We start from the raw sequence: 21,204 nt of genomic DNA on the forward strand, positions 1-21,204 counted from the left end.
AAGTAAGTCGATAAGATCTCTCAGATCATAAGATCAACATGCCTTGAGATAAACTTTATCAACTTAAGTATTTTCTAAGACCCATGAATAGATGATATAATAATAAGACACATGGGGAATCAACAACATAGGTACCCCTAGTGCTTCTATGAATAGAGGCATTTATGAAAGTTATGCGTTTGCTCGTTTCGTTTGTATCATATGGATCATGCCAAAATGAAAGAAGGGATAGCCTTAACATACCTTTATCATTTACCTAACCACACGACGTCGGTTCAGCCCGTTATAGTACTTCAATCTACAACAAACAATAAGGGACCATTGTTAAGCTTACGGAAGCTAGAACTCAACACATATGAGCAACTAGCTCATCTACGAAATTTTGGACAGTACCTCCCCTTATTCTTTTCACTTTCCTCAAATCCACAAACAATACCAACATGTCCAGAATGTCAACAAACATATATATATATATCAATAGCTAACCTCATATTCATTACAATACATCACCAAAATAGTCCACGCCATCTCACCCAACAACCAAGTTATAACTTGCACTTTCCAAGCCTTCTCTTCTTCCAAATACATCAACCACAATAGCAATAGTATTCTTAAGTTATTTCTATTGATTTCCAGACATAAAACATCAAGAATTCAACTCCAAAATAGTCCAGCAACTACAACACTTCAACATGATGTTCAACTTACTTCACAAGTTTCCTTTATCAAATCAACTAGATATACATAGATGATCTTAAATACATATAGGAGAAGTTAAACCTTACCTTGGTGATCTTGATCTTCCAAGAGAGAAATCACCTTACCAACTTGTGGATTTGGTCTTGAACCCTAGGATAACTTTGAGATAGATCTTGGGCTGATATTTTGGAGCTCCTTCACGTTGCAATAAAGAGAGAGGGATTATGAATTATTTTCTATGTGAAATTGAGATATATCTATGTTTATATGGACCCACTAATGGGCTTGGGAAGATGGGTCTTGGGCTGCCCCAAGACTTGCCCATCTCTATCCTTTTCTCTTCCCTTTTAATTTGATCCACAAGCTCTAAGTAGGTGATGCACCTACTTGTCACCCACTTAATCAAGTAGGTGATTCATGTTGGTCCTTTTTCCATTTTGAAACATGCGTCTCATCCTCATTAAATAATTTAGACATGAATCGAGTAGCTCAAGCAAGTAGCATGGAAATTAAGTTGGTGAAGCAGGCACGTCAAGTAAGCAAGCAACTTGTTTTTATTTGTCCAAAATCTCATTTCTCACATTTAAGTGCATTCGTCCTCAACCTAGTCGTTTGTATGTTGAACGAAAATATGGGATGTAATATCATTAGATCACTTTATATACTTTTAAAGACAATCTCATTTCCGAGCTTACATCAATTGACTTACGGCGTACTTTCACGTACGAAAACATGAGGTGTAACAACCCGGCTGCCACTTGGGCCAATGTACATAATCGGTATCAATCGATGATCAGGGTCGAAGATGACCAACTCGGGGTTCCTTTCAGGTCCGTTTATCCTATCAGACCCGTCGACAAAATTAAGAGGGATATCGATCGAGAACCAAGGTCGAACAGGGATCGATACCAGCCGTATAATGGAGATCGTAGGGGCAACGAACCTGGGCCCAACCCTGTATGAAGTGAAAGGAAAAATGATCGAGGCCAGAGCTCTTGAGGGCTCATGAGCAATAATGGTTTTGACAGGCATATTGGACCTAAAGTAGCACCACGATTGTCAGAATATAACTTCAATGTTGATGAATCCACCATCGTATCGGCTATAGAACGCATCAAAGATACTAAATGGTATCGGCCTCTACAAACCGATCCAACACAAAGGGATCCCAATCAAATATGCAAATATCATGGCATATATGGCCATAGAACGGAGGATTGTCGATAATTAAGAGAAGAAGTAGCCCGGTTATTCAATGATGGGCATCTTCGAGAATTTCTGAGCGACAGAGCTAAGAATCATTTCAGAAACAGGGATTCCAATAAACAGAATGAACAAGATGAGCCCCAACATGTCATTCATATAATCATCAGAGGGTCGATATTCCTCAAGGTCCGATGATAAAAGGCACCAAAGTATCAATCACAAAGGAAAAATAAACTCGAGATTACATACCAGAAGGAACTTTATCTTTTAACGATGAGGACGCAGAGGGAAGCATACAATCCCATAATGATGCACTGGTAATTTCTGTACTCATGAATAAAACTTGAGTTAAATGTGTATTGAATGATCCAGGTAGTTCGGCCAACATTATTCGATCGAGGGTCATAGAACAACTCGGCCTACACGACCAAATTGTGCATGCGGCCCGAGTGCTAAACGGATTCAACATGGCTTGTGAAACTACTAGGAAGAAATAACGTTGTCGGCCGGTACCCTCCAAGAGACCAAGTATTATGATCGAAGGAGGCATGAGGTACAATGCCCTGTTCGGGAGACCATGGATCCACAATATGAGGGTTGTACCATCGACCCTTCACCAGGTATTAAAATTTCCGACACCAGAAGGGATAAAGACGGTTTATGGGGAGCAGCCTGCCCCAAAGGAGATGTTTGCCGTTGATGAAATAATTCTGATATCAACACTCTCATCGATAAAGGACTCAGGTTCGAAAGCAAAACAGGAAGCCAAATAGCAATCGTTGATGCCAGCCTCGACCCAATCGGACAAGCAAGGGATTAACCAAGACGACAATTACGGGGTTACTCGATCCTTCATAATCCCCGATGATTCCGACGCCACCAAATCAACGGTCAAAGAACTGGAGCAAGTCATACTAATCGAACATCTGCCCGAATGAAAGGTATACTTGGGCAGGGGATTAACTCCCGAGCTCAGGAAAAAACGTATTTAATTTCTTATAGCTAACATAGATTGTTTCGCTTGGTCCCATCTCGACATGACAGGGATCCCATCATAGATCACCACCCATAAACTAAGCTTGGACCCGAAGTTCCATATGGCGAAGTAGAAAAGAAGACTCTAGTCCGAGATCAAGCATGCCTTCATCAAAGATGAGGTAACCAAACTTCTTAAAATAGGGTCAATCCGGGAAGTAAAATACTCTGAATGGTTAGCAAACATAGTGGTAGTCCCTAAAAATGAAACAAACTTAGAATGTGTGTAGATTACAAAGATCAAAATAAAGCATGCCCCAAGGATTCTTTTCCTTTACCTAATATCAATGCCACGGCCGACCACGAGATCCTCAATTTTCTCGATGCCTATTCCGGGTACAACCAAATACAGATGAACCCGGATGATCAGGAGAAGACCTTGTTCATCACTAAGTATGGAACCTACTGCTATAACGTATTGCCATTTAGATTAAAAAATATTGGTGCCACATACTAACACCTAGTAAACTGGATGTTCGAAGAACAAATATGGATATTTATGGAAGTTTACATTGATGATATGTTAGTTAAGTCCCTGTGAGCAGAGGACCATTTGAAGCATTTGCAGGAAACCTTTAATATATTGAGGAAATAAAATATGAAGCTGAACCCGGAAAAATGCGCGTTCGGGGTCGGGTCAGGCAAATTTCTCGGGTTTATGGTATCCAACTGAGGAATCGAGATCAACCCCGACAAGATCAAAGCTATCGAGGACATCACGGTAGTAGACAATGTAAAGGTCGTTCAAAGGTTAACTGGGCGCATAGCCGCCCTGGGGCGTTTCATCTCGAGGTCCTCCAATAAGAGACATCGATTCTTCTCGTTGCTGAAGAAGAAAAATAACTTCACATGGACCTCGGAATGCCAGCGGGCCTTGGAAGAGCTTAAACGTTACTTATCGAGCCCGTTGCTTCTTCATACGCCGAGAGCAGACGAATAACTGTACTTATATTTGATAGTATCGGAGATAGTGGTAAGTGGAGTCCTAGTCCGGAAAGAACAAGGTACGCAATTTCCTGTTTATTACATTAGCTGGACCTTAGGTGAGGCCGAAACTAGGTATCCCCACCTAGAAAAGTTGGCGCTCGCTTTGATAAACGCCTCTAGGAAACTAAAATCGTACTTCCAATATCACCACATATGTGTTGTAACAACTTATCCACTTCAAAATATTATGCATAAGCCTGAGCTTTTGGGGCAGTTGGCCAAATGGGTCGTAGATATCAGCAGGTATGATATCGAATATCGACCCCGAACAACCATTAAGTCTCAAATTTTGGCTGACTTTATGGCTGACTTCACGCCGGCCCTAGTACCCAAGGTTGAAAGAGAGTTGTTGGTAAACTCCAGTACGTCCTCGGGAATCTGGACCCTCTTTACAGATGGTGCTTCAAACGCAAAAGGGTCCGGACTCGGTATCGTACTTAAACTGCCCACATACAACGTGGTTAGATAATCTATTAGAATTGTGAAATTTACTAACAATGAGGCCAAATATGAGGCCATGATTGCAGGTTTCGAACTAGCCAAAGGCTTGGGAGCGGAGGTGATCGAAGCCAAATACGACTCCCTCCTCGTGGTGAATCAGGTTAACGGAACCTTCGAAGTTAGGGAAGAATGAATGCAAAGATACCTAGATAAGTTCCAAGTAACTTTGCATCGATTTATGGAGTGGACTTTGCAACATGTGCCTCGAGATCAAAATAGCGAGGCTGATGCCCTCACAAACTTTGGGTCATCAGTCGAAGACAACGAGCTCAATTCAGGGGCCGTCGTGCAACTCACGAGGTCAGTAGTCAAAAAAGGCCACGCCGAAATAAACTCCAGAAGATTGACCTGGATTGAAAAATAAATACATAGAGTATTTGAAAACCGGAAAGCTTCCCTTAGATCTAAAAGAGTCAAGGGCCCTGCGCACGAAGGCAGCACGATTCACCTTATTCGAAGATGGAACCTTGTTCAGAAGAATGTTCGATGGTCCACAAGCAATATGTCTGGGACCAGGAGACACCGAGTATGTTCTAAGGGAAGTTCACGAGGGCACTTGCGGAAATCATTCCGGTGCCGAATAATTGGTTCAAAAGGTAATCAGAGCCTGCTATTATTGGATAGACATGGAAAAAGATGCGGAGTTCGTTAGAAAATGTGACAAATTCCAAAAACATGCTTCGATGATTCACCAACCCGGGAAACTACTCCATTCGGTCTTGTCACTGTGGCCATTCATGAAGTAGGGAATAGATATCGTTGGCCCTCTTCCATGGGCACCAGGTAAAGCTCAATTTATTTTGTTTATGACTGACTATTTTTCTAAATGGGTTGAAGCACAGGCCTTCGAGAAAGTTAGGGAAAAGGAAGTCATCAACTTCATTTGGGATCACATCATATGTCGATTCGGGATGCCATCCGAAATTGTGTGTGATAACGGGAAACAGTTCATCGGCAAACCAAATTTCTCGAAGATCATAAGATCAAAAGAATCCTATCAACACCTTATCATCCTAGCGGGAACGGGCAAGCTAATCGACAAACAAAACCATCATCCAAAATCTTAAGAAGAGGCTAACCAACGCTAAAGGAAAGTAGAAGGAAATTGTGCCCGAAGTTCTTTGGGCACACCGCACAATCTCGAAATCCAGTACCGGGGCTACCCCATTCTCACTAGTCTATGACATCGAAGCTCTAATACCGGTCTAAATCGGAGAGTCGAGTATACGGCTCGGATATGCAACAAAGGAATCAAACGATGAGGCCATGAATACGAGCCTAGAACTATTAGATGAAAGGCGTGAAGCCGCCCTCATCCGATTGGCCTCCCAAAAGCAACGGATCGAGAAATATTACAATCGAAGAGCCAATCTTCGATATTTTAACATCGGGGACTTAGTGCTAAGGAAAGTCACCCTCAACACCCGGAATCTGAATAAAGGGAAATTGGGTCCGAATTGAGAAGGACCGTACCAAATTGTCGAGGTTTACCGGAAAAGGGTCCTACAAGATCAAAACGATGAATGGAGAACAACTACCGAGCAATTGGACCATATCTCACCTAAAACGGTATTACTGCTAAGGTACGACCCTTTTTTATTTTCTTTTTCATTTCCTTTTTTATTTTTCAGACTAACACTTGCACGTGGTCAACAAGAAACAACGATGGATTTTTCGGCGAACGGCACAAAGTCCTTAGGTCTGAAAGCACGTGTTGCACTCTTTTTTCCGTAGATCAGTTTTGTCCCAAATGGGTTTTTCGGAGAGGTTTTTAATGAGGCAACCATGAATCGTGCTAACGTAGAATGAAGCCCGATTACGAATCGGCACCGAAGATCAATTCAACAATATCCGAGGTCATTTTGCAATCAACCTCGAATACTGGGGGGCTACTCTCGGATATGCATTGTCTTCGAGTATCAACTCTAGCGAGTAAACTACTTCATAAAGGAAGGGTCTCGACAAAAATGATTTATTGTAAGGGCCAAACGGTCAAAATGAACCGTGCCCATATAGATTGCTCGAGCCCTGACATAAAACATGTACGCATGTATGATTATTTCGATCGAGAATAAAGAGAAGTACTTTCCTTGCAATAATCTTCTGTTTTAAAATTTTACCTCTTTACATCCCTTTAGAGAACTTCGTACTTCCGAAAAATAACAAGCCCAAGGCCAATACATAACCAGAATGCGAATGATCACCCCCTCATTTGGGGGCTGCCATTCAACTCAAACAGCCCAAGTCATCGGGCCTCAGGGGCAAAAGACCTATTAGGCAACTCCCCGATTTCTAAAAGGCCACGGCCACCCCAATCAGGGACTGTTATCTCGGGCAAGCCCGGATGACTCGGAAAAATAAGACCAATGGGTAGTTTCCGAACTAAAAGGCTACGGCCAATTTAACACGGCTCGGAGATGTCCGAGACCCGTAACAAAAACAGGCCTTCGAAAAAGAGAAATATTTTCACAAACGGTTCTAAAGGTTGCCCTCGGCAAAGTCCTAAACTCAAGATATTTTCGGAGCAAAATCTTCAGTAACATCGAACCCCAACAATGCCTTAACCTAGAAAGGCAATAAAAGTAAGATTTGTTCGAACCCTTCAACACTATCTCATTGTTTCACGCTAAGGTATTCCGACCTTTATGAATACAAGTAATAAAGCAAAGGAAAAATTTGAGAACCGAAAGGGGAAGAAAAGAGTTATACATATATATATAATAATAATTTTTACAACGGTCGGATCTGCCTAATAAAAAAATTTACAACGGCCAAAACGGCCTCAAAAAAGGTGCTAAAGAAAGAAAAATTATAAAGGCCTAAGTAGCATGGTCCTCATCGGGATCTTCCCCGTCTTCGGATTCGGTTGAGATATCGGAATCTTCCTAAGGAAAGGCCAGCTTCCGGGTCCTGGTTTCCTCTGCTTTGGTGTTCTCGATTTCGGCCATAACATCGAAGTCCTGAGCGTGAACTCCCTCTAGGGCTTCCCTTTGAGCTTGCCATTTTGCATGATCCACCATGCTCTTAGCATTTGCCTGGATGACCTCAACATCGACCTTAAATTGGCCCACTTTGGAATCAGCTTTGGTGTTGGCCACGACCACCTCAGATCTGGCCACTTCGAGTTCGCTGGCCAAGTTTGCCTTATCAGAAACAGTCAAGTCCAATCGAGATTGAAGCTCCTTGATTTTCTCGACCTACACCGAGGCCTTTTCATTTGCAGCTCGGAGCTGGGTCTCGGCAGACTCCAGTTGTGCTTGGACGACTTCCTTTTTCAAGGCTAAACTGTCCATATTCTTCTTGAACTCTTCAGCCTCGGCTTGTATTGTATCTACTTGTTTCTGAAGCTCCCCGATCTGTTCGAGCCTCTGACGGACCTGCAGGATCAGATCGTTAGATACTATCCCCAATTCATCTTTACTATCGTGAGGCACTCGAAATACCTGCTCGGCCATCTCGGCATGCTCGTCCCGAGCCGTTATTAAATCGGCCTGAAGCTTCTCACTAAGATGCTTGTAGGTGTCACTTTTCTCAGTGAGGTCCCGGACCTCGGCTTCATGATGAGTCAATTACTCCCGATATCGGAGGAAAGCCTCGTGATACAGCACCGAAGCCTACAAGCATAGGGGAAGATGTTATAGTTATTTACAACTTTAAAAGTTAGAATATATGAGAAAGAAAAGGCACACCAATTTACCCGATTCAATGCTTGTCGGGCTTCATTGAATAGACCAGTAGCGCCCGACGACGATTCTTTCCTTGATACCGGCAGGTCACCGAGCCCGGTGACGTCTTCCAAAGCAGTGGACTCAACCCCATCCAAGAAGCTGTGGATATCCATCACCCCCTGAGGACTCAACATACCGGCCTCACGGATCATGGCATCCGAAATCTGAGGAGACCCGCTGAGGTCGACCGCTCCAAGTTTGTCTATTGGGACACTTTCTCCGCTCTCTCTCTCGACTCCTCTAGCTTGGGGCGGAATGGGCTCGACCCTTTCTAGCTCGGAAGCTTCAACTTGAGCTCTCTCACCGACCTCCTCATGTCGAGATGCTTCAACTTCAGCGCTCTCCGGTTCGAGAACTTCTTGTACGATGACGCCGGCCCGCACACAGGCCACCAATTTGGAGTTATCTTCCTCTTCTTCTTCAGACTCGTCTCTTAATCGGCGGATTGAATCCGAAGACATAGCACCGGTGTCCCTCTTGGGCTTGCGAGACCTCCTCGCCGGTCTTTTCTTTTCCGAGCCCGGGGAACTCGGCGCCCCTTTCCTCTTCTTCTCTTTGGCCTGCTTCGAAGCAGGGGGTAGGGAAATACTTCTTCGTCACCAGATGGGGGCCTCATTGCAATATTTTTTCTGAGGACTACAAAGGAAAAAATATGAGTAAGCTCGAGAAAAAGCCCGAACGATCACTGTTCTAAGAAGGAAAATTACCATGATTGCGGGCCTCCCATCGACCCTTCGAAAACTCCATCCAAGCATGTTCTGAGTACGACCTCTGTAACACAAGGCCTTCGACCCATTCTTTAAGTTCCGGAATTAGGTATGGCATCAGGGCCACAGCTGCGACGCCAAAAAATAGCAATGAAGAAAGAAATAAGAAGAAAAGCAACGAGATTAAACCTTCAAAGCGAAGTACTACTTACGTTTCATGTTCCATTTCTCGGAAAATGGCATGTCTTTAGCAAGGATCAGGTCGGAAGTCCTTACTCGAACAAATTGGCCCATCCAACCTCGGTCCCGACCTTCATCTATGCTCGATAACGGAGCCTTACTAGCTCGGCGAGCAAGCTTGATCAGCCCCCCTCAATAAAGTCGGGGACTATATAAGCGCATAAGGTAGTCGAGGGTAAAGGGACATCCCTCGATTTTATTTACAAAAAAATTGGAGGAGAATCACTATTCTCCAAAAGGAGGGGTGGATCTGGCCGAGGGTCACATCATACCTCTTTGCAAAAGGCAATAATGATGGGGTCTAAGGGACCCAACGTAAAGGGGTAAGTGTAAACACTTAGAAACCCCTCCACGTGAGTAGTGATCGATTCCTCGGGTGTAGGAACCACCACATGCTTATTGACCCAGTTGCAATCCTGTTTAACCCTAGCGAGGAGTTTTTCGATGATTGTGCATATGTACCTCGAGACCGGATCACATCGGCTTGTTACCAAGGAGGCTTTTTCGACCCTAAAATCAGTACAATTGGACACCATACCGGAACGAATTCCTCAGGGTGGGGTTCCGCCGCAGCCTCACCGCTGCCGGGCCGTGATGAAGAAGCAGCCTCCTTTTGCGGTACGGTCTTAGAAGTTTTCTCCATTGAAGAATAGGAGAAAAGAGAATTAATATAGTATACTGATTGATGAGAATTCAAGAAATTTGGGTGCAAAAGTTGTAAAGCAAAGGGTTTTTTGAAGAAAAAGCAAGAGTAGGAAGAGCTTTGAACGTAAAACGTTTAAATGAGAAAAAGCTAGGGTACTTATAGCTTGCTGGTGACGGTTCAGAACTGGTAGTGGCCGACCAGCGACTGACAGGCATTTAATACCTTGATAACTGGATCGACGGGACATTTCAAGTTGTTGCTTACGTCATGATCAGGTGTACCAGTGACGTTCGTCATTTACGTCATTACCCGTCAAGGCGGAGCTCGAAAATTCATATTGTTTCTCGTCATCTTCTCTCCAAGAAATGAGGGAACTATCTATATACGGTCAAAGCCGGGCTTGCCCTTCGTATGACTGATCGAGACTAGAACATGAAAAGGCAAGGTTCAAAACTCGTGTTATATCGAACAATGGTGTGAAGTTAGATTGCCGAGCTCGTGACCCAGAGATCGATTAAGATCGAGATCGGCCAAGATCGAGACTGGCCAAGATTGAGACCGGCCAAGATCGAGACCGAGAAAGATAGAGATCGAACGAGACCAAGGGAAGCTTACCGAGACAAATAACGGAAATCCGAAATATCCGCAATGGGGCGAGGATCGCGGCGGAAATCCCGGCACGTATCAAGGAGAGGCCGATTAATTAGCCTATCATGGGATTCCTTACTGTATTTAGAATTGTATCAAGAGTACGACTCCCTTACTATATAAAGGGGGTCTGATCATTTGTAAGAGAAATCACATTTACGCAATACAAAGCAATATACTGACTTCTTTTAGCTTTCAATATCTTGTTACTCTGTTCTTATATCATTTGAACCCTCACTTGGTTTGAGGGTGACCGAACTCAAGGGCCAAGGCTATTCGATCCGTTTGGTTTGCATTCATTTTTTTCACAGTCAATTTCAATATATATATATATATATATATATATATATATATATATATATATATATATATATATTCTCAATTTGTACCAAATTATATCACGTATCCTTAAAATCGCGTAACCATTAGTTTGAAGATACGATTAGTTAAAATAGACGTTTCACAATATCTTTCAGAATTAGCATCAGCAGTCGGAAAGCTTTTTCTATATTACGCTTTCCGGCTGATAAGTCGTCGAACTTTTGGACAGATAAGATCAAATTAGGATAAGCTTTCTATGGAAGCCCAGTGGTACAAACATAAACATTTCTGGTGATCAGTTCCTGACCAAGACAATCATTCCGCACTCCACCACTCATTTCTTTTCTTCGAATTTGGCACCATAACTACAAAATGAAAAGGAAAAGAAACAATTAACATGTACACAAATTTATTGTAAGATTTTGTGGAAACATAGGAAGTTGATTATGTTTGAGCACTTCAAAAACATTTTCTTTTTGTAGATTGTACTTTTGGAACATTTCTTGCACAAATAAATTTTGGAATATTACTCGCGACAAAGACCGTCGAAGTCTATAAATAATCATTAAATAAGAATATATTTCAAATTGCGCACATGCAACTGGATCGACACATTTCACAAGTCAGAACCATATTTTCTTATTGAGAGTGTAAAAGAAGGCAATTAGAAATTTTCAGAAATGACTATTGTTTAGTGGTTATTAACTTCTGATCGTTATCATATACATAATTATTTTTCGTAGCTATCTTTCAGTTGTTATGGTAATGTATTCGATGTATTCGAGCTACCGTTTTAATGAATACACTAGCAAAAATCGGCTAAAAAATAGGGCAGTCCAGCTGTCATCCGCTGTATTCACATGTATTCATAACATGTATTCATGAATACAACGTAATAATAGGTCTCTCAAGTTGTTTAAATACAGAAAACTGTTAATTTAACAGGATACACTCCTAATATAACTCACATAAATCAATTATAACACACAACATTATCAATCCAATTAATGAGAAGATTTAATCAGAAGCTAAACATCAAAAAATAGAGCATTCTTCAGAGTTTCAGACCCTCTTTTTTTTCTGATACAGTTCGAGTTTTTTTTTTCTTTTTTTTTTTTGTCATTTTTCGAGGTTCTGGTCGGAAATGATACAAGTATCTACAGAAAAATTTTGAAATACGATTTTCTATATATGAATACATCATGTAATTATGCCAGATACAACCTGTAATAGTAACCTTCTGCCTTCATATTTGATAATAAACATAGTGCTTGTATTCTGTTGTATCTAACAGTTGTGTTCAATGTATTCAAGTTTATTTTTATATTCACAATATTTTATTTATTCCTAATACATGGTATTACTGCTTTATTGAGTATATTTCATTGGTTGTATTCATTGATTTTCTATTTGTATTGAGAATATTTTACTGTATTGTTGTTTTAAATACAAATGGATACAGTTAGGTTTAAAATACATATGAATACAGTTAGATTGAATGCATAACTAATTGATGAATAACATCAAAATGATAGAACTAACATTGTATTTAAAAATATTATTGTAAGAACTCAAATACATATAAATACATATAAATATAACAATCAAAAATTAATATACAAAATAAAAATCAGTGTATGCCTTATCGAATACATATAAATACATCTAAATACAAGAAGAGAAAACCACTGTAGAAACTAAAAATCAATGTATGCGGACTCGAATACATATAAAAATATCTACAATTAGGGTCACTGCGTATTTTTGTTCTCCTTTCGGCTTCAATGGTTGCTGATGAATCTGGAAATACAGGTTCCTCTTGAGTGATTTGCAAATCGAAAGATGGCCCTTCGAAATTGAGTGCATTAGTGGGTATTCTGCAGAAAACCTAACAATGGTGAATATTTTTAAAAAAAAACTGTTGAAGAGAAAAAGAAGAAGTTTTAACTGGCCAAAAACTTTAGTGGTGAGTGGTGAAAATCTGTGTTGCTTATTTACGACTTGCACAATTTCATAGTTCCTGACATAAGCAAGAAATCATGAATCAGAAGGGAAAAAAATTGGTGTCACGCCTCCACATCTCGTGGAATTGGGAAATAACAATTTTGAAAAGGATGTTAAGAAAACTTGCAGGAAATGATGGAAAAGCTCACTATTTTCATGGCTGAAGAGTAGTGATAACCATGGAAATCATGAAAAAGCTCGCCGTCTATCGGAGAAAACCAGTTTTCTAGTTCATATAGAAAAGAATGTGAGAGAGAGAACGTGGAGAGAGAAATAAGATACTATGCGTGATTTTGGGAGAGAATAAACTGAAAGAATGAGAGAGAAAAATATTAGACAGCGTATTTAATGGCTTAATAGTAAGAAGTGATCATAAATACATATTTTGCTATAAAAATTAAAAGGTAGCTATAGAAAATAATATTTTAAAAGAGTTTTTATTTATAATAAATAGGGTGTAAAATTTTGCTATAGGAGATAAAATTTCCTAATTTAAATACCAAAGTTAGTTCACATCAGTAAGTAGAAGGGGAGACTGATGCAGGCCCCTTCTACAATTTTAGAATGGGCCTTCTCTCGTCTAGACCAAACATAATCAAGAATTCTAAGGCCTATGAGGAAAGGAAGTGGGCGCTTGCCGCAGCTAAATCCTTCTAAAGAAAAGACAAAACAATAGCACTTGGAATAAAATTTCATTAGGAAAGGTTGGTTCATGGATTATTCTGTCGCAGTAATAATTGAATAAAAGATCAGATTGTCTGAAACAAAGTTAGAATTATTAGTTGTGGAATGGGTATTAGTATCGAAACTTATATGTTCTACTAATCCAATTTTGCAACGGGTAGATCCACTAAGAAAATAAAGCACTTCCTGATAAGAGGTTTTCATAAAACTCAGATATCATTAGGAATTGCTACATCATAAAACTCAATTGGTTCTCATTCATGGATTATTTTGATATATCATAAGGATCAAATTCATAATCTATATATATATATATATATATATATAATTGAGGGTCTTGAAGAGGTGACATGGCACATTCTATGACCAGGAAGGTAATTTATCTTTTTTCTCAAAATTTTGCAATTTCCTTTATTCTTTTATTTAGTTATTATCTATCTATATTATATTAAAAGCACGAAAGCCCTTAGCGAAATGTTGTTCGCCTTTTTTGTCCTTTAAAAATAAAGTTCACACGGGATAAAATAGTCATTTAATTATTTATAATATTAAAAAATAGACTTGATTATTTTCCTACTATTTAGCAATAGTCATTTAATTACTTTCCTAAAATATATATGACTTTAAAATTAACTAAAATTTTGGTTATTAAATATTTTTCTATTTAAAAATTCTAGGAAATCCTAATATTTAGGACTAAAACCAATTAAATATATTTAGAAATTTATTTGACGTCAACTAGAAGAAGAACAACTAAATCCCAATTCAATTCAGTTCCAAATTACAATTTTGATAAGTCTTCCTATCAAATTCGAAAGACGAATTTCATGTGATAATTGGATTCTTAATTACGCAATAGATATAAAGCAAACATAGGTTAACACTATAAGTACTTTAACTGTAATCCTTTTCATATTATTTGATGTAATATTTAGTACTTTAAAATCAACTTTTATATAAGAGAAGATATATTCATTATGAAACATAGAGACAATTATTAAATTGTATAAGGAGTTAAAAAAGAAACACTTCTATAATCCTAGGTAAATAAAAATAGGTTAAAAATTATTCCCAAAGTTTCAGATGTACGTAAATAAAAAAGTAAGATGACTAATAATATAATTCTAATGTAAATAACTCTAGGATTCTATGAGTTCTTTTTAGGAATGTATTATTTACCTTTTTCAGTCAATTGCTTCTTAAACAATTTCTAAATACTTAACAATTGACATGTTTTGTTAGGGAATGTGTTTTGGTGTTGTCTTCAAAAATATTTTTTCCATCCCTAGGATTTTGGTTCTTTTATACTCCCTCTGGTTTATTTTAAGTGATTTTTTGGCCTTTATTTGTGGTCCACAATATTTTATTTTTTCAAATATCAAGAAAGACTTAATTTTTTTTTCCAAAGTTGCCCTTCGAGTAAAGAGTCTCAGAGTATTTGATGTATTTCCAATGAACAAATTAAAGTCAATATGGTCAATTACATTATTAATTAATGTTAAAAGGTCAATTCCTTAATATGTATGAAAACAACCAAAAGATCACTTAAAGTAGATCCTGAGGGAGTACCTTCTACGCGGTAAGTACTCCGGAAATCTTACTTCGGTGAACCTCCAAACCAATGTGCATTGGTTTAAGACACTAATTTCCCAACTTAGGATTATTGATAAAAAAAATTCTTTCACATGGTCATTCTCCCCCTCTCCTCCTAGATTGTGGAAACAAAATACAAAAATTTTATTGAGAAATTAATGTATCTTTTTTTTATCAACAACCATATAAAATATTTTTGATTTTTTTTGCTCTTAATTGCATGATCTTATCCACGGTCTTGAGTTGTTTTCTTGATCAATATTTAATAGTCACATAAAAAGTTTCCTTTCCAATTGTTTGAACAATTAATGTTCGGATGGGTTGTTTAGCGTCACTTTTTAACATTATTTACACACATTAATTTAAATTTAATATATAGATATGTGTGTGCAATATTGTTTCATATTTATAACATTTGATGATTTCATATTTTTAATAGAAAAATTGGTAATGTAGCTTTAAATAAATATGATCTTCACTAGAGTCTAGATGTATTACGATACCTTGGAGAGGAACTCAAAAAGATTTTGGTGATTTTTTTTTTCATTTTGCTGTAAATTGGTGAAGTAATATTTCTAACATTTGTTGATACAATATTTTAACAGAAAAATTGCCATTTTAGTAAAATTCAGTAATATCTGAATAATACAGTAAAGAACTTGGGAACTATTTGAGGTAAAACAAAATTCTTTGTTGAGTTAGTTAAATAATATTATCATATTAATGGACTTGATTTTTTTCTATTAATTTTTTTTATTACTCAAAACATTCTTTAGTAATCATTATGTGATTTTAAAAGTTTATATATATTAAATAAAAGTACATGCGCAACGCGCGTACTCCAACACTAGTTTAATAAAAAGTCCAATAATTACAACTTTTCCTATATTTACATATTACAACTTTCCAATTCACCGGAAATTCAATGTAACATGCGGTTGGTTGTTACCACTATTTAACATTCCACGTAACCATTTTATTCTTTCTTAATTCAAAATTTGCAGAGAAACTATTTGCTCTTCTCACTGCTAGAGAGTCAACAAAGTCCTTTCTCCTTGTTTACCCGAAAAATGAATAGACTTAAATTTATACGTAGTTCTAAGGATATGTGGTATAACTTAGTACAAATCGGAAAAGTAAGTAGAAATATATCGAATATTGACTGTAAAAAAGGAATGAAATACAAACCAAACTGAGTAGAAAATGATTTATGAACAAGCAAGATGAATCAATGTACAAGACTCACAAAAGGATAATCTCTCCTGTATCTATATGTGAATATCAATAATCTTTTCAATAAGAGAGTGTGTAGATGCCTTAATGTTCCAATCCCTCACTTACAGAAATGATAGCCACTCTTTTATAGTGGAGGGATCTTACTTTGGATATAATAAAAAATACATAGTGGGGATCCCATGATAGATTAGTTAATTTAGTTTTTCCTTAATTCCCGCCGAGATTCTCTCCTCAAGTGCGGCTACAACGGCTCTTGTCTCTTAGCTCGATCTTGGTCGGACTTGATATTGGTCAATCTCCAGATTTTGAGCTCGATACTGACTCGAGCTCGATACTAACTCGGGTTCGGTATTGACTCGGGATCGGTATTGACTCGGGCTCGGATCTTGAGTTCGATAACGCCACTTTACATCATAGTTTGATTTGGGCTCGAGCTCGATAATGACTTCGAGCTCGGTATTGATCGGTTCCTGAATCTTGAGCTTGAAACCTGGCTTCAGATCTCATCTCGGTATGATGAAAATGACCCTCGGCCCATCATGTTCCAATTTTGACTAATTACATGAAGGGCAAAATCGATTTTAACCGTATACAGATAGTCCCCTCATTTCTCGGGAAGAATGTGGCGAGAAACGACATGATTTTCCAATGATACGACTAGATATACACTGACGTTTGCATCAAGCTCGACCATGACGTATGTCATAACTGTCCCGTCGGTTCAGTTACTAAGACATTAAATGTGTGTCAGACGATAGTCGGCCACTGTTGATATTAAACCGTTATTGTCAACTCTATAAATAGCTCCTCTCTTTATCATTTTTTACTTTTAGATTTCCAATCTCCAAATCTTCTAAGTTCTTTTCCGCATCTTCTGAGTTCTTTATCTGCAAATCTGTGATTTTCACTGCAAATTTCTTCTCAAAACACCAAAATACTTCTGATCTTTGTTCACAGAAATTTAGATGGCCAAAACGTCAAAAACTATTCGTCAAAAATAGAACGCCTCTTCATCGCGGCCTGCCAATGACAAAACACTGGGGGAGCCGCGACCTTAGGAGTGTGTTCCCGAGGGGTGTGTTCTCACTTATGATTTTAAGAACGATAAAGTCTCGTCGATTCTCGGTCGATGCGAGCCAGTATCGAGGTATATATGCTCGATAATTGAGGGATACCTCAAGCAGGTAAGGAAATATTACAACTGGGAAAACAAAGAAGTGATGATTCCGGTTCCCGAAGAAGATATCACCACCTATGCGGAAAGGTTTTTAAGTGTGTACACTTACCCTTTCACGTTGGGCCCCCTCGACCCCGTTATCGTTGACTTCTGCCACCAGTATCAAATAACCCTAGGACAAATCCACCTTCCTTTAGGCGAATCGTAATTCTGCTCCGATTTTTCGTGAGCAAAGTCGAGGGGATGCCTTTTACACTCGACCACCTCATCAGGTTATACAGCCCCGCCTCTATCGAGGTGGGTTAATAAAACTTCAACGCTGAGCTACCAAAGTACTGTTCTCGAGCATAGACGAGGATAGGGACCGAGGTTGGATGAACTGGTTCATTCGAGTGAAGACTTCCGACCTTATCCCAGCCGAGAAGATGCCATTTCCCGAGAAATGAAATATGAAGCGTAAGTACAATTCTACTGTTAGCTCCTATTGTTTTTCTCCTTCGTTCCTTTCTTACCGATATCTTTTTCCGTGATGTAGCGGTTGCTTGGATGTCCAGTGCAATTCCTAACCTTAAGAGCTGGGTACAGGACCTGGCCTCGACCTCTACATATGCCGAGCACTCGTGGCGCGATTTATCAAAGGGCCAATGGGAGGCCAAAACACATAGTAAGTTTCTTTCCCACGTCTTTGTTGACTTTGTAAAGCGTTCCTTATTTTCTTTTTATACATGCATTGGCAAAGATGCTGTTATGAGGCCCTTATCTGGTGAGGAGGAGACTTCGATCCCGGCACCAAATTGGCGAAGGACAAAAAGAGAAAAAAGCTCTCGACCTCCGAGGATCCGGAACCTATGAAGAAGGCGGCTCGTAAGCTGAGGAAGAATATCATTCTCCTGACCGAAGATTCTATTCGGCGTCTTAGGGATGAAGATGAAGAAGAGGAAGAAGATGATTGCGGGATGGTAGCCCGAGTGAAAATGAGTATCGAGGCCCCAAAGGCTACTGAATCGGCAAAGGCTACAGAGATTCCATCTCGTGATGAGGGAGTCTCGGGAAGAGAATTGGTCGAAGTCCCCGAGTCATCGAGGATCGAGGCTACCTCCCACCATAATGAGCCAATGATGGGTACGACTGCAGTGGATGATCTTGAGGCCCCCCGAGATGGAGAGAACGCCCCAAGGGATTCACTTGGGGCAATAGAAATTGGAGGCTCCCCGTTGCTCCCCTCATTTTACGAGGAGATATTTCGAGAGGCTCGGGCCTTGAAGACCATTTCCATAAAAGGAGGCCACGGAAGGGAAGATCCCTTCCATGATTATTTTACTGGGTTCGAAGATGCTACAGGCCTGAGTGACTTGGAGGTCCCGAGGAAGTACTGGGGTGAGGCATCGAGCTTTTTCAACGAAGTGCAACAAGCTCTGAATCCGATAAGCCTTAACTCCCCTTGTTGGTATTACCCTTATGTTTGTTTTTCTTTTCTAACTTCTTTTCTTCTTTCTGCGTAGGCCTCATCGCTTCATCGGGAAGCATTTTCTTGGTCTCTGATTGAGCTGAGTCGGTACGAGGCCAACCTCCGAAGGCTCTCGGGGGAGAGAAATGCCTCTAGACTTCTCTGTGAGCAAAGAAGAGAAGAGACCAAGGACCTCCGAGCCGAGTTGGCCAAGGCTTACCAAGATTAGACCGACCTGACCGAGTAGGTAATGACAATCTTAAAAACTCATGGGCTCGATTCGAGGACGGTGGCTAATATTTCGATCTCACAGCTGCAGCAGAAGATCGAGATGAACGGGCAAATCCGTGAGGAGGTCGACATGATAAAGGCGGAGACCTTGGGGTGGAAAGAAGGTATGGAATGCTTTGCTGCAAAAAAAAGAGACTGCCTTATCCCAATTATCATCGGCCGAAAGTCTGCTTCGAGGCATGAAAGAGAAGTTCTCAGCTCAGCAAAAGAAAATAGCGGAGCTCGAAGCTCGGTTGGCTTTCAAACTTGAAAAGGCCAAATCTGAAGCTGAAAAGGCTAAAGCCGAGGATGATACGATCGTGGTCATCTACCGAGCCAATGCTGAAGCTGCTCAAGTACAAGCGAGAGAGGCAGCCGAGACCGCTCAAACTCGAGCATATTGGATTGCAGAACTCGCCAAATACCAATCTCGAAGGAAAACCCTCGAGAAGATCCACGCTCGAGGTTTCGATCTAGCCGACGAGATAATAAAGGCTAAAGAGTGTGAAGCCGAAGCTTCAGCGCTGGCCTCCGATGACGACGATGATGATGAGGAGAGCAAAAGCGGGTTCGAGAGCGGGGAGGACCTCGATGGAGAAGAAACTACCCCCGGAGAAAATCAGGAACCTTAGGATTTTTCATTTTTGATCTTTTGTGTAGGGTCCTAATCGGACCATGTAAATATCTTCATATATATATATAAATATCTCTTTCTTTTCCATCTTGCCTTTATTTCATTCTATTCCTTGTGAAAACTTTGTTTATAAGTTCGAGGCTTTAGGTAATTTGATCGAAGTCGGACTAGTCGAATGAGTACTTGCTCGAACTCAGAGTAGGGTGGACCTTAGAGTTTAATTGAGCGGGGATGATTTCTCGAACTCAAAAGTATGATGGCCCTTTAGGTTCTCGAATTAGGTCGATACGGCCATTGTTTGATCGTATAAAATCTGTTGTGTCTTAGCTATGAACAAGGGATTTGCTTGATTAGGATTTTCAAGGGTCGATATTATCCACCCTTTGGTTCGAACTCGAATTAAGAGTATCCCTTAGGCTTTATGGTTGAGTGAGTATTTGCTCGAACATGAAGTAACGTAGCCTTTAGGTTTTATGGTCGAGTGAGTGTTTACTCGAACTCGAATTAATGTAGCCCTTAGGCTTTATGAGTGAGTGTTTACTCGAACTCGAAATAAGGTAGCCCTTGGGCTTAGTGACCGAGTGAGGACTTGATCGAACTCGAAGTAATGTAGCCCTTAGGCTTATCGGTCGAGTGAGTGTTTGCTCGAACTCGAAGTAATGTAGCCCTTAGGCTTTATAGTCGAGTGAGGATTTACTCGAACTCGAAATAAGAATAGCCCTTAGGCTTAGTGGCCGAGTGAGGACTTGCTCGAACTCGAAGTAATGTAGCCCTTAGGCCTTATGGTCGAGTAAGTGTTTGCTCGATCTAGAAGTAATATAGCCCTTAGGCCTTAAGGTCGAGTGGGTGTTGCTCGAACTCGAAGTAATGCAGCCCTTAGGCTTTATGGTCGAGTGAGTATTTTCTCTAACTCGAAATAAGAATAGCCCTTAGGCTTAGTGGCCGAGTGAGGACTTACTCAAACTCGAAGTAATGTAGCCCTTAAGCTTTATGAGTGAGTATTTACTGGAACTCGAAATAAGGTAGCCCTTGGGCTTTGTAGTCGGGTGCAAATGATTTCTCAAACTTGAATTAATGGCATCCCTTGGGCTCGATAGATAGTCCTCGAGTGAGAATGGTTGCTCGAACTCTAGTTAGGGTTGCCCTTAGGCTTTATAGTCGAGTGAGGATTTGCTCGAACTCTAAATAAGAATAACCCTTAGGCTTAGTGGCCGAGTGAGGACTTGATTGAACTCGAAGTAATGTAGCTCTTAGGCCTTATGGTCGAGTGAGTGTTGCTCGAACTCGAAGTAATGTAGCCCTTAGGCTTTATAGTCGAGTGAGGATTTGCTCGAACTCGAAATAAGAATAGCCCTTAGGCTCGATGGTCGAGTGAGTGTTTGCTCGAACTCAAAATAATGTATCCCTTAGGATTTATGTGGATCTTGATCTCGCTGATTTT

General features: G+C 40.0%; 2 protein-coding genes across 2 annotated transcripts; one reads left to right on the forward strand and one right to left on the reverse strand.

Annotated features, from left to right (window-relative positions):
- Positions 1-7,313: 7,313 nt before the first annotated feature.
- Positions 7,314-10,046, reverse strand: LOC138905191 (uncharacterized). The gene is made up of 5 exons (XM_070193698.1): positions 9,959-10,046; positions 9,642-9,781; positions 8,126-8,716; positions 7,675-7,805; positions 7,314-7,557 (listed from the first exon to the last, which is right to left on the reverse strand). The coding sequence occupies exons 1-5, from the start codon at positions 10,044-10,046 to the stop codon at positions 7,314-7,316; spliced, it is 1,194 nt and encodes a 397-aa protein (XP_070049799.1).
- Positions 10,047-19,329: 9,283 nt separating this feature from the next.
- Positions 19,330-19,761, forward strand: LOC138905196 (uncharacterized). The gene has a single exon (XM_070193703.1). The coding sequence runs from the start codon at positions 19,330-19,332 to the stop codon at positions 19,759-19,761; it is 432 nt and encodes a 143-aa protein (XP_070049804.1).
- The last annotated feature ends 1,443 nt before the right edge of the window (positions 19,762-21,204 follow it).

The sequence above is a fragment of the Nicotiana tomentosiformis genome, chromosome 1, assembly GCF_000390325.3.
Source record: "Nicotiana tomentosiformis chromosome 1, ASM39032v3, whole genome shotgun sequence".
Taxonomy (NCBI): Eukaryota; Viridiplantae; Streptophyta; class Magnoliopsida; order Solanales; family Solanaceae; genus Nicotiana; species Nicotiana tomentosiformis.

Bases quoted from the DNA above. Each gene is read 5' to 3' on its own strand.
- LOC138905191 (XM_070193698.1), bottom strand. From the start codon at position 10,046: ATGACGAACGTCACTGGTACACCTGATCATGACGTAAGCAACAACTTG. The intron at 8,717-9,641 runs GTATGGTGTCCA...GCTTCGAAGCAG, and splicing joins ACCCTGAGGAATTCGTTCCG to GCCAAAGAGAAGAAGAGGAA. The intron at 7,806-8,125 runs GTAAATTGGTGT...CTGATCCTGCAG, and splicing joins CCCGACAAGCATTGAATCGG to GTCCGTCAGAGGCTCGAACA.
- LOC138905196 (XM_070193703.1), top strand. From the start codon at position 19,330: ATGAAAGAGAAGTTCTCAGCTCAGCAAAAGAAAATAGCGGAGCTCGAA.